Source organism: Phocoena sinus, chromosome 9 (genome assembly GCF_008692025.1).
Source record: "Phocoena sinus isolate mPhoSin1 chromosome 9, mPhoSin1.pri, whole genome shotgun sequence".
In the NCBI taxonomy this organism is placed as follows: domain Eukaryota; kingdom Metazoa; phylum Chordata; class Mammalia; order Artiodactyla; family Phocoenidae; genus Phocoena; species Phocoena sinus.
In genome coordinates this window covers 41,660,150-41,684,254 of record NC_045771.1, presented here as the reverse complement: position 1 = coordinate 41,684,254, position 24,105 = coordinate 41,660,150, and the positions used below count along the sequence as shown (strand labels likewise).

At 37.4% G+C, this 24,105-nt stretch overlaps 1 protein-coding gene across 12 annotated transcripts in view; it reads left to right on the top strand.

Moving 5' to 3' along the window:
• The window catches only part of ANLN (anillin actin binding protein), a 63,163-nt gene that overhangs the window by 9,001 nt on the left and 30,057 nt on the right, over nt 1-24,105 (top strand). For 11 of the 12 annotated variants that reach the window (XR_004351340.1, XM_032642240.1, XM_032642235.1 and 8 more), the window contains exons 2-8: nt 5,584-5,737; nt 7,749-8,072; nt 12,200-12,579; nt 13,743-13,971; nt 16,040-16,230; nt 16,497-16,604; nt 20,209-20,332. Coding sequence is in view for 11 of the 12 variants with exons in the window: in XM_032642240.1 (XP_032498131.1) it covers nt 5,584-5,737; nt 7,749-8,072; nt 12,200-12,579; nt 13,743-13,971; nt 16,040-16,230; nt 16,497-16,604; nt 20,209-20,332 (1,510 nt within the window). In the remaining variant the exon portion in view is untranslated. The remainder of the gene's footprint in view (nt 1-5,583; nt 5,738-7,748; nt 8,073-12,199; nt 12,580-13,742; nt 13,972-16,039; nt 16,231-16,496; nt 16,605-20,208; nt 20,333-24,105) is intronic. The other variant, XM_032642245.1, reaches the window with a different exon arrangement.

Here is a 24,105-nt window from a genome sequence, read left to right as displayed (position 1 = left end):
TAAGCCGGTGCCTGAAACCATTGCATCCGTTCTTATAAGTCAATAGTTCCTTCAGATTCTATTGCTCAGCCAACAAGCAAAGAAGATTCATACCTGAGATTGATACAAATTGAAAGGAAACAGTGTTAGCCGAATACGTACAAAACCAAAATTAATAGCCCACGATTTAAAAAAAAAATAGTAAAGAAATCAACCTTTTTGGGTATGTTTATGGAGCATACCATTACAGCAATACTTAACTCATCTTTTGTTCTTTGGAAATTAAATATGGATTAATTACATCGTTATTGTGTCGATTATTTGTCTAGCTTTGACTTCCTTGTTGACAAGGTACTTTGACACACTCAGGAATTTCCACTCCCTTTTCTTCCAGGACAGTTCCTCATTTTTTAGGTTGTTGTGCAAGTTTCAACTCAAAAAATAACAGTTGCTGCAAAGTGAGCCTAAAAAATGTCTCTGCACTAGATTGAAAAATTGAATGGAGAGTGGTAATACTTTTTTTTTTTGAGATGTACTTACAATCCTAAGATATTAAAAGTTTCAACAATTAGAGTTTACTTGTGTTCAAACACAACCGTGTTTATTTTTTGTTTACAAATTCTCAATCATCTCTGGGGGAAAACACATCAATTCGTTAACCTTAAATATTCTAACAAAAAAATCCTGAACACATTTTTGTATTAGCTTTAAAGAATAGAGCTGGTCGTGCACTACATATTTTTCACTTACATTGAAGTTAAAAAGGATACATTATGTTCCAACTTAGAATAGGATTCCTTAAAATATTAGCCCTATGTGTTCTGAATATTTTCATTCTCCTAGGTAACTGACAGGACAAAGCATTTTGAAAGTTGGCTGAAAATTGTACTTTGTTTTACTTAAAAATGTTATTCAGAAGCTAGTACAAATCTCAGTTGAAAGAAACTTTTCTTTAAAAGAAACTTTTCATTTTAGAGTGTGCTCAGAAATATGTATGGTTTATGTTATGAAAAGTTAGATCGGTTGCAGTTGAAATAAACAGCTTTGACATCTTTTCCTTAATTGGTAATGAGTGAACAATTTGAATTGGTTCCAAAGATTAGGTGCTTAATTATAGCATTCATAACATTTTTGCACAGTGAAACTAACTGGTACAGTTCCTTGTCTGAAAAACAATTTGGAAGTCAGTTAAAATGACTTTCTCACCCAGAGTTCCTTATCAGAACCATAGAACAGGGAAAATTATTTGAGAGAACTGTTTCCTCAGTTTTCCCAAGGGTGATTCTTAACCAGACCACCCTACAGGCATAGGAGAGCTGTTAATTAATTACATTAATGCCATGGCGTTAGGGATTAATTCTCTTGGTAACTCTAGTTGAGAAAGGCTACAACTATCCTAAACTCTTGTTTCCTCAGACAAGGCTGTTGTGCAGTGGTTCTCCTCCCTGCTGTCACTAGTGCTGTCTGGCATACTCTTCCTCTCTCCCTGCCTCTTCTGCCTGGCAAACTCTGTTTCAACTTGCAGCTCACAGTTTGATTCCCCATCTTCAGAGGGGAGATCACCTTTCACAGTACCCATGTCACTTGCATTTATTTACCCATTGAACATGTTTTCTGTTAGAATGTAAGCTTCTTGAAGTAGGACTGTTGTTTCCTATTCAGAGAGATGTTTCCCTAACATCAAGCACATCCAATAATGTTCTGCCGAATTGATATGGAAGAGAGCCATTCAGTGCAAATCATTTTACAGGCAAATAATTATATACAACAGTAACTGTTAGGACATTTTAGCAATATTGTTTTCTCTATTGTAGAAAATTTCAAATATAATGCATCCACCACCCAGCAACACATGGCCATATTGTTTTACTGTATCCCCTTCTAATCCCTCCCTCTGAATTATTTAGAAGCAAATTCTAGAGATCATATAATTTTATATGTAAGCACTTAAGTATTTCTCACTGAACACTAAAGACTTAAAAAAAATCATAATGCTACTATCACACCTAAAAAATCAACAGCAGTTCCTTAATATCATCAAACATTGTAAGTGTTCATGTTTCCTTAAGTGTCTCATGTTTTTGCAGTTTGTTTGAATCAGCATCTAGACAGGGTCCACAGGACCATGTCTTCCTAATGTTCTTCATGGACCAACTGGAGATAAAGAATCCATCTTGATTTATGGATGAACAAACAGTTAAGGCACACGTTTATTATTATGATCAGCAGATAGTGTTAAAAAAGTTATGTTGATTGTATGAATTTGGTTAGTTTTGCTGATTAGTTCTTTAAAAGAGCAATTGGATTTAGTCAAAAGATAGTTTATAGCAAAGTAGTTAAGAGTCCAGACTCCAGAGCCTGGTTCTGAATCTTGGCTTGCCACTGTTTTTTTTTTGTTTGTTTGTTTTGTTTTTTAAATTTTTGTCCACATTGGGTCTTTTCTTGCTGTGCGCTGGCTTTCTCTAGTTGCAGCCAGTGATGGCTTCTCTCGTTGCGGAGCACAGGCTCTAGGCATACGAGCTTAGTAGTTGTGGCTCGCGGGCTCAGTGGTTGTGGTTCGTGGGCTTAGTTGCTCTGCGGCATATGAGATCTTCCTGGACCAGGGCTCGAACCCATGTCCCCTGCATTGGCAGATGAATTCTTGACCACTGCGCCACCAGGGAAGTCCCTGCCTTGACACTTCTTAACTGTGTGACCTATGGCTTGTTATTTAACCCCTGCCTGAGTTTCTTCATCTGTAAAACAGTAGTAAAAACAGAATTTTACCAAATCATATTTTGAAGATGAAATGAGTTAGTGTGTGCAGACACTGAAAGTACTTTATATTAAGTCCTGTATAAGCATTAGTGATTGTTGTAATTGTTGTTAGGTAGATTTAAAACCATCAACTTACTACTCATGATGTCAGTATTAGCCTCTTGGTGTGAAGACCTGCTCACTAGTGATGGTCATCCCACTCCAAGACTAGCACAGAGAAACCCAGAGCTAGGTGTGCCAAGTCAGAGCTTTCTATGTAGGAACCTTAAAAGAGAAAAAGCTACAATTAAAATACATAAAGCATCTTTTCTTGTGATATAAATAGATATACATGCTATCACTGTTTTGGATAGAGTTTGTCTACTTTTCCAGAACTAAGCGAAATCTCTGTGATGACCTGGGAAAGAATGCTGCTACAGCATTTTGAAAATAATAAGTTAATTGTTATTGAGTCTACTTTGTTTAAGAAGGCAAGAAAATCAGTAGTATCTCCTAGAAAAAATTTCTGTCAGAAATAGTTTGAGGGATATGGGGTAGAAATTGCTTTAGGACTATATGCTTCAGTTATCTTAGATTCATCCATGTGGAATACCTTCCTGATTATGTTAGTAATTGCAGTGTTTTATTTTTTTTTAATGCCTCTGTTATTTGAAGAAGGAGGTGTGATATTTGAAAGAATGTACCTTATAAATAAAAGATCCCTTAAATTCCTGTTACCCTTTTATAAGGAAGGGTGACTTACATTTATTGAGCTGTTGAGTTTATGTATTTTAGATACATCATTTCTTTACATTAATAATCTTTGGTGCTTATTAGTTTTATTTTACAGATTAGGGAACTTTTTTGCTTATCTACTTTAATATGTTTTAATCTTGAAATTTTTGAATCTAATGTAGCAAAAGAACACTTGTGTATATTTGAATGGCAAAACCACATTCTTCTGTGACCCATTACTCATAGTAACCGAAGATATACGGACTCATAAGTATTCTAACTGACCAGAATGGAATGTGGGCGTGTCCATGAATGAATATAGTTAGTCTAGTTTTGCATCTTGGGAGTGATATATTTTATTGTGGGGGAAATTATCAGACATATATGAATTTGTATAATACTATCACTTTTGAGTTTGTTGAAGACTTTTATTTAAAGGGTGAAGGTCTTGTGTTTTGGAAGGCATTTGGCTCATAAATTACTCTTTCAGTGACATAGCATTTAGGTTTAGAGTTACTTCTTTCAATGAGAAATCATTCCTAAGTAGAGAGTTGTGCCTTCTTCCAAATTTAGCTCATGCTTCTTTTGCATACTCAGAAGGATTAAAAAAATTATTATTCTGTTTTAATTAAGCAACTAAAAAGGTCAGATGGAGTTTAATTCCTTAGTCTGCACTAACTTCCATATCTGTGTTTGCAGGGCAGTTTGTAAACTCCAGCCAGTAATCTGCATGCCTCCTTTGGTTGTGTTCATTTGAAGGAGAATGAATTGTTTTACAGGGTCTTGTGTTTGCTATACTACACTGATTCGAATTAGGAGCATACATTGGGGTTAGAAAAGAGTAGTATTCACGATTCTATGGAATGGCTAAGATTTCACCTTAAAACTATTATATATTGATATTTAATTAAATAAAACATAAGATTATTTAGGCTTATTTATTTTTCTCTTAGGAAGTGTCTTATGTCTTCAAAGGACTATTACGCCGGTTATCTCTTGCCATCACCCCAAATCTTAGTGGTTGTATGAGTTTTGCTGCTACAACAAATTATTACAAATTTACTGGCTTAACATCACACATATTAATTATCTTCTGTAGGTCAGAAGTCTGATAGGTTTTGCTGGGTTCAAATCAAAGTGTTAGCAGGATTGTGTTCCTTTTGGAGGCTCTAGGGAGAATCTGTTTCCTCACCTTTTCCAGCTGATAGAGGCCACCTGCATTTTTTGGCCTGTGGCCGAAAAATGTCCATCACTCTGACCTCTGCTTCCCTTGTCACATCTTCTCTGACTGTGAGCTTCTGGGCCGCTCTTCCCTCATAAGGACAATTGCCCTTTTGAGGCCCACCCAGAAAATCCAGGATAATCTCTCCATCTCAAGGTCATTAGTTTAATCACGTCAGCAAAGTCTCTTGCCATGTAAGGTAACATATTCACAGGTTCATGGGATTAGGACAGTGAACAACTTTGGGGGACCATTATTCTGCCTACCATAGTGGTTAAAACAACCACCACATTATTTTCCATGATTCAATGGCTTAGCATTTGGGCTCAGCTGGGCTGGACTTCTGGTGTCCCCTGCAGTCGTATAGGAGTCTGCAGTGATATACAAATTACCCGGGACTGGATGGTCTAAAATAGCCTTCCTCTCAGGTCTGGTGGTTGATGCTGGCTGTCAGCTGGGCCATGTGTCTAGCAGGCTTAACCTGGGATTCTTCTTGTGGAGGCAGTGTTCCAAGAGAGTGAGAGCAGAAACTACAAGACCTCTTGAGGCCTGGGACTGGAAGTCACATACACAGTATCACTTCTGCTGCGTTTTAATGGTCAAAGTGAATCATAAGGCCATCACAATTCAAATAGCTTTTGATGGAAGCAGAAACAAATTTGTGGCCATTTAAAATCTCATACAACTAACTTAACACATTTTATTCCCCCTTTAATGTTCATATTACGTCTGTAATTAAATTTTGACATGGGGGTGTTCATTTGGTGAATCTTGACTTAATTACTTAGGATTTCACTTTTGAAATGTATTTAACTGTTATCGTACATGATGGCAATTAGTGATTTTAGAAGATACCTGACGTTTCCTGAACCTTTGACGAGACTTGTGTTTTAACGCTCTGATATACGTAGAAACTGCTTGAACGAACCCGTGCCAGACGCGAGAATCTTCAGAGGAAAATGGCTGAGCGGCCCACCCCAGCAGCAAGATCTGCGACTCACGCCAAGCGAGTCAGGGAGCCACTTTCAGAAGCAAGTAACCAGCAGCCCCTGTCTGGTGGTGAAGGTAAAAGGCTTTGTGGGGAAAAGTAAACTTGGCATTTTTTAAAAGGAGATAAGCGCCAAGCGTTTTGTTGTTCATGCAGAAGAACCAAGGTCTTTGGGAGACAGATGGAATAGCCTCTGGGAGAAAGATCAGCGTTTGGCCTGGAACCTATCAGGCCAGAGCAGAATTTCTAACAAATATTTCAGATTAACTGGTTGAACTGTATTTTCCTCATTCCAAAATTATCCTTAAAACCTCTCAGGGAAGAATAATAAAGGAGCACTGGGGCACTTATACTGCCGTGGTATACAGTTTATCTACCCCAACAGGTGCCAGCACAGCTGACCACCAGGTTCAGATGTATCTGTGGCGTGAGCAGGGCAACAAAAGGCAGACCTGCCTGCAAATGCTTGTAATTTGATGAGCCTTTTCATCCTCTGTCTGCTGAACCATCTCTCTCAGGCTGGGCACAAAGTACAGGTTGTTAATCTACAGAACTGGTGAAATTAAACAGAAACAAAATTAAGCAACCCCACCCCCACCCCCAACAAATCCACATGCACCTGGAAGCTTGTCTGATTCTTTCCTAAATCCTGGCATCCTCAGCCTACGTCAGTCAGCTGGCTTAATCTTTTCCTAGCATTTGGAATAATCTGGAGATGATCATTTCCTTTAGTATAAATTTAAAATACATATAGAAAAAGAGTATTACAGAGGACAAAACCAATATTACAAAAGAGATGAGGGCATAGTGCTGGCTCCCATTATTTTGTGAGCTAACCATAGAAGGAGAGTTTATTTTTGTGTGTTAATACATTTTGAAGGGAGGGAATACCATATATATTACCTAGGAAATAGAGGCCTGGCTCCAGTCCAGGATCTCTTCATTGTGGCATGGGTTTATGCAATCAAATATTGAGTACTATGTACTTGAAAACTAGTGGTTGGAACTGTGTTTTGATGCTTAAATGGAAAGATTTACTGTTATAAGCAATGTAAACTCAAAAAATTCTTTACTTTCAGATAGTGAAGCATGTTAAATAGGAATACGTCCAAAAAATGATTAGATAAGTTTGTTGAAAATATACCCTTAAATGAGTTGCAGAAGACTGGAAAGTTTCATGATGTACATTTAATTAGATTGATGTTTATGAGGGCAATCATGACTTCCCACTAATCATACTTCGGTTACTACCAGAACAAGAACACTTGGTTAGACAGCCAATGAAACTGACCTCTTATGGAATTTACATTCCTACCTTTTAGTAGGAATTTACATTCCTACTAAAACTAAAATTATTAGTTTTCGAGGAGATGTATTAAAACTCACTCTTGGGTAAAAGTTATATGCCTTGTGTTTGAATAGCTCCTTTTTCTTTTAGGACTTTTAAATTTATTTTATAGGTGTTCGTGGAAGTTTAAAATGTAAAATGTTGTTAAACGCTTGTGCCAGTGAATTTGTTTGGTATTGACCAGATAATTCAGTCAGGTTTTGGTTCTCTGCCTCCTAAACCTCAAGCCAGGTGCCCTTCTACCCTTCTTTACTATTGTTCATGAAAGATTGTTTTTAAAAGCAGAAAGCTTGTGTCTACTCTTAGCTCAGCTATGTCACTTTAAGCAGGTAACTTGATTTCTCTGGGCCTGATTTTTCTTATTTAAAAATGTGGTGATTGGGCTGTATGATCTTTAAAATCCCTTAGAATATTTGCTTATTCTGTGTGTGTGCACTTTTTATTTCCTAGTGTCTTAAGACCACATAGAATATTATGCATATCTCTTGAGGATGTTATTTGAAGATTTTTTTCATTAAGGTTTTTTTAAACCATAAATTATATGTTTGTTTAAAGGGAAATCTCTTATATCAGATTTCTAAGTTACCGAAAGAAAGTAGAATTTTACGTATTTCTTGTTGTGAGTAAAATCATTTAAAGGAACAGAGAGACGGTGTTTTATTAATTTGTACCTACTGTAAGTTTTTCATGCTGTGAGGAATTACAGAATTTTTATTATGTTTTTGTCATTTTTAATCTAGAGAAATCTTGCACAAAACCATCACCATCAAAAAAACGCTGTTCTGACAACACTGAAGTAGAAGTTTCTAACTTGGAAAATGAAAAACCGGTTGAGTCAGCTTCTGCAAAACCTTGTTCTCCAAGTCCTATGTCTCCTCAGGCGCAGCCACAAGGGCCACAAACGCCAGCTGGTGTCAGTGATTCCGTGGCCGCCCCGGCATCGCTGCTGGGAGTGAGGAGAGGGCTAAACTCAAGATTGGAAGGAACTGCAGCCTCCTCAGTCAAAACACGAATGCAAAAGCTGGCTGAGCAGCGGCGTCACTGGGATAATGATGATGTGACAGGTATAAACTATGTGAATGGTGTGGTTCTTAAATCTGTGTCAGTACGATTCAACTTGGTATGTTGAAAATTTTATGTATCAGATAACACATGAAAGGTCAACGCTTTTGATCTATATCCTGAGTATCCATTGCTCGCAAATGGTTTGTATATCAGTATGTATTTATCAGTTGGTTGTGTTCTCATCGAAGTAGATGATGATGAGGTTCTTAGACTGGTTCACAAAACCCTGATCTTGTAACGGAACCATCTTATATTTGCAATAAAAACAGGAGAGAATAAACTATACTCTTGGCATTATCAGCATTGCTGCCCTTCAGCTCTATATTCAAGAAATCCTATTTCATGGATTCACTAATTAAATAAACTTGAGTGACTAAGGTATGCAATGCTGTTCAACAGGGGAGAAAGAAAACTTCAGAAAACATTTCTCGAGCACCAGCAAAGCATGTCTTCATGCTAAGATGCCAGAGACAGATAAAGTGACCTGATCTTTGCCTTTCATGGGTCCATAATCTGATGGAGAGCTTATCTCCTACCTTGTTACATAAAAAGCCTTGGGATGACTTACAAAAATACCTGTATTAAAAATGGGAAAAATGAAGAAATCAAGGTGAAGAGAAGGAAAAACAAAGTGAAGGGTAAAGTTAGTCTATTAAATACAGGCCTTAAGGTCCTCCTCACTTGCTAGAGATGGTTCTGAACTTGCTAGCAGCCAGTGCAGAGAGGTGAAATGCTATCAATTACATGACTAATGTTTATTAAAAAACAAAACAACAGAGCCGTGGTTGGCACTAAGACCTAAGAGAACTTTCTTCCCTGGGTCCTAAAGATAACTGTGGGAGCTAGTGAAGGTGTAAGGTTTCTCAAGGTAGGCAGATAGCTGGCTCCAGGCTCATTTCAGTAAATGCAGTTCTAAAGTGAGCCAGCACAGTGCAGGTAGACAGCTTGGTGACGACTGGGCCTTACCCGGGGAAGCCAAGCTTTGGCTTTCAGCCCAGCTCCTATGGATCAGAATCATTCAGACCACTGGACTGGAATCTCAGGAGTGCGGTGGAGCCCTGGGGTGTGCTTTTTATCCCTTCCTTCCTTCTTTCCTTCCTTCCTTCCTTTCTTCCTTCCTCCCTCCCTCCCCCCTCCCTCCCTTTCTTCCTTCCTTCCTTCCCTTCTCTTTTTTTAAAGCTCTGTAGGTAATTCTGACACATAGCCAGAATTAAGACCAAGTGATCTGAGGAAATGGATGGGCTACATATATTTCAGGCAGTCTTCCATAAATATCAATTCTTTTAACTGAAGTTTTGATAAGTATTGGATAGAAAAACATTTAAGATGATCCCTTCTGGCAGTGGTGATAATCTCAAGAGCAAACACTTACTGTGTGAAATGCTAGGCGTTCTAAATATTTTATAATTCTAATGTAGGGCTTCCCTGGTGGCGCAGTGGTTGAGAGTCCGCCTGCCGATGCAGGGGACGCGGGTTCGTGCCCCGGTCCGGGAAGATCCCACATGCCGTGGAGCGGCTGGGTCTGTGAGCCATGGCCGCTGAGGCTGAACATCCGGAGCCTGTGCTCCGCAGGAAATCTTTTCTGGAGAGGCCACAACAGTGAGAGGCCCGCGTACCACAAAAAAAAAAAAAAATTCTAATGTAATATAGCATTTAATTCTTACAACAATCTTATGACATACATACTACTTTTTCTTCATGTTGTAGAAGAGAAGACTGGGTTCAGAGAGACTAAGGCGCCTGCCCACAGTCAGCAGCAGCTAAAATGCAAACCCCAGTTGTCTGACTCTAGGGCTCAACTTTTATGACCTGCCTGATGTTTTGGGGCGTGTTTACAGGGTGCTGATAGTTCACGTTGTAAATTATAACTATTTATTTTAGTGGTGGGTGGGGTTAACCATGCTTCTTTATAACGTCTGAGGAGGCTAACCAGTAAACGTGCCTGAATAGAAGAACGCTCCATTTCTGTTTTGTAGGAAATATCTATGGGCAGAGGACTGGAGATTTTCCTTTTAAAAAAAAGAAAGAGCGTTGTGATTTAGTGCATGATCAAGAATATAACCAAGGCCCTAAACATTCTAGAGAAGGAAGCTTTGCAGCAGTGATTTCGAATATGTTGAAAGCAAATGTTAACAAATGTCCACCTCGACCTTGAAAATAAATCTCATTAAGGCATCATAGCCTGTCTAATTTTTAGCATTGAAACTTATGAATAAAGTGTGATGAATGATTTAGTGAGTACTATACAGGACTGTGGGTATAGCCAATTAAAGGTTTGAGGGATTATTCCAAAATATAATTTATCTGAAGCCTTTCTTTCTGACAAAGAATAGTTAGAGGAGCTAGAGCTATTAAGCCCATTCCTAAAACATAACAGTAAAACTGTCGTCTACTTAGAGGATGGTGCTTATTCTAAAGAAAATGATGAAGGTATGCAAAAAGGTATTGTAGGGAGGGTGGTGGTCAGGAAATCTTTTCTGGAGGAGGCAGAGATAACTAACCTGGACTTTGAGGGGCAGCTGGCTTCAGACAGTGGAGATATTCTAGACAAAAACAACAGAACGGATGAAAAGCACAGAGGTACCGTGAGCATACCGTGTGTATAAAGAGTAAGTATTCTGGTATATAGTTCATGTGGTAGAAAAGCAAGAGATGAATTTGAAGAAAGCAGCCGGGTCCAGAGCATTTGGAATTTAACCAGGAGGTGATGGAGAGGAACTGAGAGAGTTTAAGTAGGCAAATGTTTTAGAAAGGTCACTCTGGGCATCAGAATTGAGGAGGGATTGACGAGGGCAGAGATTCCAAGCAGGAACACCAGTTAGAAGGCCAATGCTGTAATTCAGGCATAATGATGAAGGCCTGTGAAAGTGAAGAGGAGGCTGCATTTGAGAGATTTAGGAGATAGAATCTGTGGGACTTAATGACTGGGTGGTGGATGGTAAGGGAGAAGGGAGGAAGAGGCGTGATGAGGAGGAATGTGTTGGGGGCAGTTTCAACTTCAGATATATTATTTGGGGTGTCCGTGGGATAGTCAAATGGAGGTAGCTGGTAGTTAGAAGGAGACCACGAAGGACAGGCCGCAAAGACAGAACTAATAGAGGATGATGTCACGTGGAACTACAAGGCCCACAAAGTGTGTGGGCATCTGGTGAAAAATAGCCAAAGCAACTTCAGGGCAGTGGTGTAGGCAGAAGGCAGGTTGAAGGGAGTTGAGTGGTGAGTGAATATAATGCAGGGAAAGAGGGACAGTACCTAAAAGGGCGCATACATTGATGAGAGGACGTTTGGGTTTAGCTTTAAGATGAGAGAGACTTGAGCATATTTATGTGTAGAAAAAAAAGTTTGTAGAAAGGAAGAAGGGGTTATTTGGAGCAAGATCCCTGAGAAGGTTTTGGAGGAGTAGAATTGAGAATTCTGGCAGAATTATAAGCCTTGGACAGCAGGAGGGCTATCTGTTCCATTGACTGAATTTTTGGAATAGAAAGTGCCATGAACTTTGACTGCCCTATATACTCTTTATGCATACAGGCCTTCGTAAGTTAAGTATTGCTTATTTGAGATTTATCTCCAAATGAAGTAACTGTGCAGAAAAACATATTAGTCTAACCCTGTGCTATCCAATACCATAACCGCTAGCAATATGTAGCTTTTAAACTTAAATTAATTAAAATGAAATGAAGTTTCTTATTGCTCTTACCACAATTCGAATGCTCACTAGCCATATGTGGCTAGTTGTTACTGTATTAGACACCTTGGATATGGAACATCTCCATCATTGCAGAAAGTTCTGTTGTACAGCACTGGTCTAATACATTTTTAAAACAAATATGTTGAATATGTAATCTTAAGTTGTGCAGTGTTATAACATCATAAATTAATCCTAAAAATATAACCTAAATCTATGGTGTCTTATAGATTCATAATCCATCAAATAATTGAAAAAAAATAGGTGTAACAAAGTGTTCTTTTTTTAACTTGGATTAAGTATCTGATTTGAAAATATATTGTCAAATTTAAGCAGTTTGGTAGTTTCATGCATATGAGAAAAGCTTTTTTTTTTTTTTGAGTGATCCCTTTATTACACACATATATAACTCATGAATTTTTACTTCTAAAACATTTTCAGATGATATACATGAAAGCTCACCCATCTCAGCAATGCCGTCAGAGGCTACCTCCCCTCCCAAACCATCCCTTTCAGATGCCTCAGCAACTCCAGTTGGGAGAAAGGGCCGTCTAGCCAACCTTGCTGCAACTATTTGCTCCTGGGAAGATGATGTAAAAAACTCATCTGCAAAGCAAAACAGTGTACAAGAACAGCCTGGTACCACTTGTTTATCCAAATTTTCCTCTGCAAGTGGAGCATCTGCTAGGATCAATAGCAGCAGTGTTAAGCAGGAAGCTACATGCTGTTCCCAAAGGGATGGCGATGCCTCTTTGAATAAAGCCTCATCCTCGAGTGCTGTGGGTGCATCTTTGATTAATGTTGCAATTTCCAGCTCTGGGGTAAGTATATATAATTTTGGTCTTTGGAAACTTTTTTTGTTGTTATGAGTAATAATTTATATATATGTGTAGGTATGCATTTTATAACTTTTATATAGGATGTTTATATGTATTTTTAGAGTATTTCATAGAAAGTAAAAATCATAAATTTGGTATTCTGTCCCAAGATAAATGAGCAATTGACAACTAAATTACATGAATTTAATGTAACTCCAAAGTATATACTATGGAATGGTGGAACCTCTTCTTAGCCATCAGGGAGAGCCTGAAAATTACTTTCTCTATTAGAATGCTCTATGTATGTGTATAAATACAAGAAAGACATCAAATATCTCTGAAAACTAGTAGCAGTAGTTACCTCTAGAAGGCAGTTGTCAAGGGTGGGCGTGATACCTTTACTGTATATTGTTTTGGAATGTTTGAAAGATTACCTTACCCATGTGTTATCTCAACGTTTTTTAAAAAAATATGAGAAAACCAAAACAGAAAAAAATGTTGTGTTTCTGAGCATTATCTTTAAGTGTAGAGCCAGGTTTTGGAATTAGACAGACCTGTATTCAATCCCAGCCCTTCCACATAATTAGAAGTGTGGCTTTGGAGAGTTACTTAATCTTGCAAAACTTTATTTTCCCATTTGTAAATTGGGAAAGAAAGGGTTTGGGAGGATTAAATGAGATAATGTGCATAAAGCACTTAGTATGGTGCTTGGCACATAGTAAGTACTTAATAACTTATAGTTCACCTTCAAGTACATGATACAGTTTTGTCAAGTTAATATTGATTTAATTAAAATGCAAATATATAGGTAATTTGACCTAATACAGTTAACATTTATAAAGGTACTAGTGTGATAATATAAAAGAAATTGTTTTTTAAAATAGTGAGTGACCCTATCCCTCGTAGTAAATTACCCATCAGTATATTATGCAGACTAAACTACATATTATAATTTGAATAATGGCATTTTCTAAGTTAATTTTTTTCAAACCTTTCAAATTGGTTTGATCTATTAGAGAGTAAGAAATATTTTTCATGAGTTTACATAAAGGCTACCGAGCATATAGGATTTGAGTTGTTTTTTTATAGGATTTGAGTGCTTTTTATAGAACTACCTTTAGATATTGTGAATGTTGTTATTTACCCTAAGTATTATCATGTTTCAGAAAGCTACTTCTTCCCCAGTGAAATCTTCTACTACATCCATCACCAGTGCTAAAAATTGTGAGGTACAAAATCCTGAACTACTTCAAAAAACCTCTGTTAGTCCTCTTAAAACAGAGGTGTCAAAATCAACTGAGAGGTCACCTGTATCCCGGACAGTTCGGCCCAAGGAGGAATTAAACAGAGAAATTTGTCTGCAATCTCAGCCTAAGAACAAATCTACAACACCAGGTAACATATTTTTTTAAAAATCTAAAGTACTGCTGACTATTTTCAGTGTGTCTGTTCTTAGCATTTTAAATATCCAATTGTTCATGGTACAGTGTTGGTTTGCCAGGGCAAATGCCTGAACGTATCAAGTGAGACTTATTCAAAGTCAGCTTTAATTGATTGAATGAATGTTCATTAATGTAGACTAGCCCAGTTACTGGTCAAAGTGTTTAACTTGTTACATTTTAACAGTTTAAACATGCTTTTTTCTAGAATGACCATGCTAGATACTTTCTTCTATACTTTTTGATGCAGACAAAGCATATACAACTGGAAATCACATTTTAAGGATATAATGGAGAAGCGTTCTTATAACCAAGCGTGCAAAGCAGTGCTTCTCAAACTTCACTATGAAAGCACCCATAGGGAAGGGAATATGTATACAAATGACTCCACTCCCATTTAATTTATATGTGTGTATATTGTATGTGAATGTATACATATGAAAATTCAATTTTACTATGGTAAACTGATGCCACAGGAAGTCCATATTTATCTTGTGGTGACTTACACCTTCTGGTATACCCCCGCATGCTATTGGTTGAGAAACATAGGACTAAAAAAATATGGTTCAAATATAGGTTCAAATATAGGGTAATATAGTGTACTTTGAGCTATATTCTTTTTCATTAGAATTCCTTTCGGAAAGACTGTGTTAATTCTACATTTTAACTTCTTAAAACTTCAATCCCTCCAGAAATAATAGTTCATCGTAAAAGAGAAGTAGTCAGAGAGATGAGAGTGGGGAATCCATTAGTTATGGGGTAAGTAGAAACCAGCAGTCAGTTTCCAGATGAGCCAAAATGAGAACTGGAAGCAACAGCAAAATCCCCATGTGAAATTGGACTATGACTCCCAATTTTCTAAAGACTTAATGGCATAGATAAGAACGACATAAAGGGCATTGTTGGGAATTCCCTGGTGGTATAGTGGTTAGGATTCGGTGCTTTCACTGCTGGACATGGGTCTAATTCTGCCCTTCACCTGTTTTTGCAAATAAAGTTTTATTGGAACACAGCCATGCCCATTTACTGTCTGTGGCTGCTTTCATGCTTCAGTGCAGAGCTGAGTAGTTGTGACAATGGCCATATGGCCTGCAAAGCCCCAAATATTTACTCTTTGGCTATTTATGGGAAAATGTTTGCCAGTTAATGATATAGGTAACCTCCTTTTATGTAGTGCAACCCTAGCATTCTTATCATGGAGGTGGTATATATCCCATTTGTTCTATTTTAAATGGATCTCATACTATTTTAAATGAGTACTGTTTTAAGACTTTATAAAATCAAGACATCCTTTGATAAAGTAAATTTTCCCTAATTATTATTTTTGAAAGAGAAAAAGGATTTAATCACTGGATTTTCATGTTAGACTTCCTAAAAGCAAGAAAATAAATTGGGCTGTAGAAATATTAGTAGTTGGGTTATCATGGCCAGGATTCTTGGTTGTTAGGGTATATTATTAATGCACATACAGTCAATTTCCAATCATCTAGGTTCCGATTATTTAGCTTAAGGGTTTCCTAATCCCTACTGTCCTCTTACTCTACTTTTTAAAAATTCTTCTTCTTGTTTTTCTTAAAGAATTAAGTCCTATAAAACAAATTTTAGGACATGGAATTAAATAGTGTGGTAAAAAAACGTTTCTTTTAAGTTTTCTTTTTTTTTTTTGTGGTACGCGGGCCTTTCACTGTTGTGGCCTCTCCCGTTGCGGAGCACAGGCTCTGGACGCGCAGGCTCAGCGGCCATGGCTCACAGGCCCAACCGCTCCGCAGCATGTGGGATCTTCCCGGACCGGGGCACGAGCCTGCGTCCCCTGCATCGGCAGGCAGACCCTTAACCACTGTGCCACCAGGGAAGCCCTTTTTTTAAATTTTTTGAACTATTTTCTTTCTGTTTACTTTCTGAATGAATATTCCTAGTAGAATCAAAGCATTTTGGAGCTGAACTGGATTTAGAGCTTTTCCCATAGAAATCATAATTGTTACTTATTCTAAACAGCCTCCCCAAAATGTGTGCATTATCTTTAGGAGGAGCAGGAATTAAGCCTTTCCTGGAACGCTTTGGAGAGCGTTGTCAAGAGCACAGCAAAGAAAGTCCAGCTCGTAGCACACCCCATAGAAGTCCCATTATCACTCCAAATACAAAGGCCATACAAGAAAGATTATTCAAGCAAAACGCATCTTCATCTACTACTCATTTAGCACAACAGCTCAAGCAGGTATGGCTTACTGCTTTTAACATTATTCATTACATGGTCTGAGCATAGAACCTAGAAGTCAAACTGTGAATTCTGACTCCAGTCTTTTTGACTGGAGATAAATAGCATCTTGATTCTCTGTATCACTTATTTCAAATTAGAAATATTATTGTCCTATATTCTGTGTGTAATGTGAATCTGAAAACTGAGGACAAGGTTAGTAGAATTTGAATATTATTAAACATATTTTTGGCTCTTGTGTAAAATAGAGCTTTTGATGATTTTAGGAACGTCAAAAAGAATTAGCATGTCTTCGTGGCCGATTTGACAAGGGCAGTTTATGGAGTGCAGAAAAAGGCGAAAACTCAAAAAGCAAACAACTAGAAACCAAACAGGTAATGTAAACAAGAAATGTAAAAGTGAACTTGTTACCAAAGTAGTGCTGAGATTTAACTTGTGGTTCTGTATTGTAAAATAATTCTTTATATACTATCTTGTTCCAATTAACTATGCAGCTTTCTATTCATAAACTCCTTAAATGGTCATACCAACTTCGCTTGTTCCAATTAACTATGCAGCTTTCCATTCATAAACTCCTTAAATGTTCATGCCAACTTTGCTTTTCTCTTGTGATATTTTGCCATTTAATGGAACTTTTAACCATGTTTACTGATGGCCTACTTAAAATCAAATTTAAAAGGTATTCTCATCATTCGGTTGATTTCAGATTCCTTTTAACATTCTATTTAGATGCTGGTTTTCAAATGTTTCTCAGAATCTACTTTTCTCATTAATGATTATATATCTCTCCCCAAATACCATACTTTTAGACTATCTGTAATTCTTTCAGTCACCAAATACCTCCCAGATTTCTTTTTACTCATATTATTTGTGGTCAAATTTCATTGGTAAGCCTTCAGCAAAATCCCTACTGTGTTAAACTAGCTTTTGTTTCATCTACATGCCTACTGTGTACAAAATACTGTGTTAGGAGATATATATATATATATATATATGTATATGTATATACACATTTTACTTTCAGTTTTATTGAGATATAATTGACATACAGCACTGTAAATGTTTAGTGATTTGACTTACATACATTATGAAATGATTACCACAATAAGTTTAGTGAACCTCCATCATCTCATAGATACAAAATTAAAGAAATAGAAAAAACCATATTTTCCTTGTGATGTGAACTCTTAGGATTTACTCTCATAACATACAGCAGTGTTAATTATGTAAATCAGGTTGTACATCATATCTCTAGTACTTATTCATCTCATAACTGGAAGTTTATACCTGTTGACCACTTTCATCCCATTCCCCCTTCCCCTACCCCCTCCTTTGGTAACCACAAAGACGATCATTTTGTCTATGAGTTAGTTTGTTTGTTTTTGAAGTATAATTGACCTACACCACTATGTTCGTTCCTGTTGCACAGTACAGTGATTCGATGTTTCTAGACATTACAAAATGATCACTACAATAAGTCTAGTTACCATCTGTCACCGTACGAAGATATTACATTATTATTGACTGTATTCCCAGTGCTGTACCTTTCATCCCTGTGATTCATTTATTTTATAGCTGGAAGTTTGTACCTCTTAATTTTCCTGTGTTAGGATGTATTTTTAAGCTAAAAATAATAGAACTATATTTAACGTGGCTACCAGTAGAAATAGAATAATACATTTATTCTTTGAGAAGGATCTATTTGATTTTTTTTTTTTTTTAAATCAGTTCCCTTGCTTAACAAATCATGTTTCTCAAGGTCCTGATCTCGACCATTTTTTTGGTCTCACTTGTCCTGGAACATCTCTTTCCCATCCTCATATCCTAGGTTCAGTCAATCACAGAAATGCTGATAATGCTTGGCTATTCTGCCCTCATCTCTCTCCTGAACTCTAGTTGAGCTTTGGTTGGCGGGCAGAGCTTTCTATGCTTTGCTGGAATATCTTCCCCATGTAATCTCTGTCTTCACTTAGGGCTTTACTCTATACTTCCTCATCTAAAACAATCTGGCAGTACCTCCTTGGCTCCTTCCTCTTGTTACTATGTCTTCCCACCTGCTGGCCTCTAGCACGTGCACACATAAGCACACACACATCCAGTGATACATTTTCTAAGTATGTCACCAAGCTTCCTTGTCTTGTGTATTTTCCTCTGCCATTGCCTTAATCATTAACATAGCTTTGTGTGAACACCCTGCTTTTAGTCTGGCTTCTCTCCAGTCCATCTAACCCACTGCTGCTAGAAAAATATTTCTAAAAGGCAGATAGGCATGTATTCCCTTGCTTAAAATCCTGGAGAGCTCCCCATAGCTAACATCAGAAAAATGTCTAAAGTGCTTGGCTTGACATCTAGAATCATTCAGAAATCTGGCTTCTCTTCCCTGCTCCTCCACATGTGTGCTTCAGTCCTGCCATGCAGACTATTTGTAGTCTCTCAAGTGTACGCATTTTCAGATCTCTTTGTCTTTGCCTTGCTAGTCTCTCTGGATGAAATACCTCTGTGGTGAGCTCCTGCTTCATTAAGAATAGGTTAAATTTTAATTCCCTCTGGAATTTTTTACTTGGCCCTTTTCCCAGTCCCCCTCCTGCTTTTTTGGGCCCATGTCATCCTGTTTTTACCTCACTGGAATATTTATCTTCCTATAATTGTTTTAACTTTGTTTTTCACCACTGTCTATGAGAGCCTTATTCATCTCTGTCTATGTTCTCAGTGCTTGACTCACAGTAGGAGCACAGTAAATTTGTCTTTGGAAGAAGGAATGAATGGGCTAATCCTTCCTGTCAGCATAGAGCAAGCTATTATCTGTGATCTTAAAACAAAAACAACTCTTTTGATTCTCCTATTCCCCTCCCTTTCTTTGCCTCCTTTTCATCCAGACTCTTCCAAAAGGGTGTCTCTACTTGTATCTTCCAGTTTTTCTCTTCCTTTCTCTTTTGATCTCTCCACTCAGGCTTTCACCACTACCCATATCAAATTCACCAGTGATCTTCAGTAATCAGTTTTCAGGTGTTTAACTTGACCTATTATTAGCAGCATTTGACGTTGTGAATCACTCTCTTCTGTTTGAAGCACCTTCTTCGCTTGGTTGCCGGTAGGTCATAGTCTCATGGTTTTCCTTCTACATCTCTGGAAGATAAAAAGCAACCATTCTTAAATGATTTTTTTGTTAAATGATTCCTGGTAAACCTGTGGAATCCCTCCCCAGACAGTTGCACATATACATGTAAAGAAAATTCTGAACACAGTAATGGGGAGTTCAGGGGTCTCCCCACCTCAGAACTCATCTGTGGTACCCACAGAAAGAGCAGCCTAAAAGATGGGAGGGAAAAGCAGTTGAGTATGGCGTAACTGAAGTCAAGGGAAGAAAGAGCCTTTCAGAAGGGAGGAGTGGTTGGTATTGCCAAGTGTTTGTTGTCAGACGTAGGCTGGACTGAGACCACTGGGTTTTGAAATAAGGAGCTTGTTGTGACTTGGCAGAGCCTTTTAATGAAGTGGTGAGGGTAGCATGCAGGTAGTAGTGGGTGAAGAGCAGAGTCCAGGAGTATAGGCAGTCCTCAGAAGTTTGGTTCTAAAGGGAAGGGAGCAAGGAGGTGGTGGCTAGAAAGGGTTGAGGAAGTGGCGTGTGGTTTTGCTTGTATTTGTTTTGTTCTTTCTGAGGAGACAATTATTTTTTCCCAATATGTGGCTTTCACCTGAATTGGTTTATCTAAAGCTGAACTCTGATGTGGATTTTCATTCTCTCTTGCCTACTGGTCTCTAAAAAAGATTTTGCTTACTATTAATTACCAAGAATATGAACTAGCACCGAGGCCTTTTGTGTTCTAAACATGGCTGGACCCTTTCACATTCATTATCTGTTTTGTTCTGAGGAAGCTTATATAGAACAATGACTCTTACTTGTTTCATTTAATGACATGTAAAAAGACAAAATTTATAGTTTTGAGAGGTAAAGTTTATCTCTTCATTTGCTTTTTGCAGGAAATTCACTGTCAGAACACTCCCCTCAGAAAACAAGTTGGTCCAAATACCCCATCACTTCCAGTAACAGAAAAGGTGACAGAAAATCAGACACCAGCACAACCTTCTAGTATAGAACCTACGGGTAAGCGTTTTCTATTTCTACTTCACTTAAAATGTAGATTTCAGTCAACCATAGTTTTGGAAATTGGATTGGAAAGCAGAAATGCTGTTTTAGTGTAAAAAGAGAGATTCATTTCTTCATTTCCACTTACCTTCTCATTTCTAGCCATGCAATATCCTTCTTCCTTAGTTATCTTTCCAGAGTGAGAACGCATACACTTGATGAGAGTGTAAATTACTATAAGTATTTTTTGGAGAAAAATTCAGTAATATCTATTGAATTGTAAAGTGTGTGTGCTCTGCAAGTGTTTCTGTAAGTTGAATTCTTAGAACTAGTGTGCACAGGTGTATGTACAAATATATTAATTGTAGCACCATTTGTAATAGTAATAAGATTTAAATGACCTAAATGCAGATCAGTAGAAGACTAAATAAATTGTGCTAAATCCATGTAATCAAGTATTATGTAGCTGCTTAAAATGAATAAGGTAGCTTTGTATGTAATGACATTTAATATATCGTAGGCAGTTAAATTAAAAAAAACAGTAGTGGTAAAAAAACATATTACTGAAATTCGCCATCGTAACAATTTTTTTGTGTGTGTGGTACGCGGGCCTCTCACTGTTGCGGCCTCTCCCGTTGCGGAGCCCAGGCTCTGGACGCACAGGCTCAGCGGCAATGGTTCACGGGCCTAGCCGCTCCGCGGCACGTGGGATCTTCCTGGACCGGGGCACGAACCCGCGTCCCCTGCATCGGCAGGCGTACCCTCAACCACTGCGCCACCAGGGAAGCCCCATCTTAACAATTTTTAAGTGTACAGTTCAGTAGTGTTAAGTATATTCACACTGTTGAGGAACAGATCTCTGGAACTTTCATTTGGCAAAACTGAAACTCTATACCCATTAAACAACAACTCCCCTTTTCCCTCTCCTGAGCCTCTGGTCACCAGCATTCTACATTCTGTTTCTACGAATTTGACTACCTCATATAGATTAGATACCTCATATAAGTGCGATAATACAGTATTTGTCTTTTTGTGGCTAGCATATTTAATTTAGCATAACGTCCCAGGTTTCATCCATGTTGACATGTCACATGTCAAATGTGTGACAGGACTGCCTTCCTTTTTAAGGCTGAATAATATTTTATTGTGTAGCTATACCATATTTTGTTTATCCACTGATGGACATGTGGGTTGCTTCCACCTCTTGGCCATTGTGGATAGTGCTATTATGAACATGGGTATGCAAATATCTCTTCGAGACCCTGCTTTCAATTCTTTTGGCTGTATACCCAGAAGTGGGATTGCTTGATCATGCAGTAGTTCTATTTTTAATATTTTGAGGAACTATTATGCTGGTTTCCATAGTGGTCACACTATTTACAGTCTCACCAACAGTGCACAAGCATTCTAATTTCTCCACACCCTCATCAACACTTGTTATTTTTTGTTTTCTTGACAGTAGCTATCCTAATAGGTATGAGTTATTAGCTCATTGTGATTTTGATTTGCATTTCTCCTATGATTGGAAATGTTGAGCATCTTTTTGCATGCTTGTTGGCCATTTGTATATCATCTTTGGAGAAGCATCTGTTCATGTCCTTTGCCCATTTTTAAATTAGGTTGATTTTTTGTTACTGAGTTGTAGGAGTTCTTATATTCTGAATATTAACCCCTTGTCAAATATATGATTTGCAAATATTTTCTCACATTCAGTAGGTTGATACACAAAACTTTTTTTTTTAAATTGAGGTGTAGTTGGTTGACAATATTATATTAGTTTTAGGTGTACAACATAATGATTAAACATTTTTATAGATTATACTCCATTTTAGTTATCATAAAATATTTTCCATGTGCTGGACAGTATATCCTTGAAACTTACTTATTTTATACATAGTGGTTTGTACCTCTTAATCCCCTACTCCTACCTTGCCCCCGCTCCCACAAAAGTTTTTAAGTTTGATGTTGTCCCATTTGTCTAATTTTGCTTTTGTTGCCTGCTTTGTGTTATACCCAGGAAATCATCACCAAATCCAATGTCATGAAGCTTTCTTTCTCTCTATGTTTTCTTCTGGGAGTTTTATAGTTTTGAGTCTTACATTATGTCTTTAATCCATTTTGAGTTGATTTTTGGATATGGCATCAGATAAAGGTCCAACTTAATTCTTTGCATGTAAATATCCAGTTTTCCCAACATCATTTGCCCTTTCCCCATTGAATTATCGTGGCAGCCTTGTTAAAGATCATTTGACCATTTATGTGAAGTTTTATTTCTGGGCTCTCTCTTCTTTTCCATTGGTCTATATGTCTATCTTTATGCTAGTATCATACTATATTGATTATTATAGCTTTGTAATATGTTTTGAAATCAGGAAATGTCAGTCTTCTAACTTTGTTCTCTTTCAAAATTGTTTTGGATATTCAGGGTCTCTTGAAGTTCCATATGAATTTTAGGACAGACTTTCTATTTCTCCAAAAAGTGCTGTTGGGATTTTGATAAGAATTGCATTGAATCTGTAGATTGCTTTGGGTAGTATTGACATCTTAACAATATTAAGTCTTCCAGTCCATGAACATGGGATGTCTTTCCATCTATTTGTGTGTTTTTTAATGTCTTTCAGCAATATTTTGTACTTTTCAGTATACAAGTCTATCACCTCCTTGGTTAGGTTTATTCCTAAGTATTTTATTCTCTTTGATGCTATTGTAAATGGAATTGTTTTCTTAATTTGCTCTTCAGATTGTTCATTGTTAGTATATAGAAATGCAACTGGTTGTTTTATGTTGATTTTGTATTCTGCATCTTTGCTGAATTTGTATATTATTCTAAAAGTTTTTGTGTGTGTGGAATCTTTAGAGGTTTCTGTATATAAGATCATGTTATCTGTGAACAGAGATAATTTTACTTCTTTTAAAATTTGGATTCTTTTAATTTCTTTTTCTTGCCTATTGCTCTAGCTAGGACTTTTAAAAAGCTATGTTGACTAGAAATGGTGAGAGTGGGCTTATCTCTAGCTTGTCTTTTTCCTGATCTTAGAGGAAAAGCTTTCAATCTTTTACCATTAAGTATAATGTTAGCTGTGGGATTCTCATATATGTCTTTATTATGTTGAAGTAGTGTTTTTCTATTGCTAGTTAAGTGTTTTTATTGACACTTTTTAAAAAGCGCAAAACAAAATGCAGAAGAGCATGTATAGTATGATCACACTATTTACAATAGCCAGGACATGGAAGCAACCTAAGTGTCCATCAAACAGATGAATGGATGAAGAAGATGTGGCACATATATACAATGGAATATTACTCAGCCATAAAAAGAAATGAAATTGAGTTATTTGTAGTGAGGTGGATGGACCTAGAGTCTGTCATACAGAGTGAAGTAAGTCAGAAAGAGAAAAACAAATACCATATGCTAACACATATATATGGAGTCTAAAAGAGAAAAAAAAGTGGTTCTGATGAACCTAGGGGCAGGACAGGAATAAAGATGCAGATGTAGAGAATGGACTTGAGGACACGGGGAGGGGGAAGGGTGAGCTGGGACAAAGTGAGAGAGTGGCATGGACATATATACACTACCAAATGTAAAATAGATAGCTAGTGGGAAGCAGCGCATAGCATAAGGAGATCAGCTTGGTGCTTTGTGACCACCTAGACGGCTGGGATAGGGAGGGTTGGAGGGAGACGCCAGAAGGAGAGGATATGGGGATGTATGTATACGTATAGCTGATTCACTTTGTTATACAGCAGAAACTAACAAAACATTGTAAAGCAATTATATTCCAACAAAG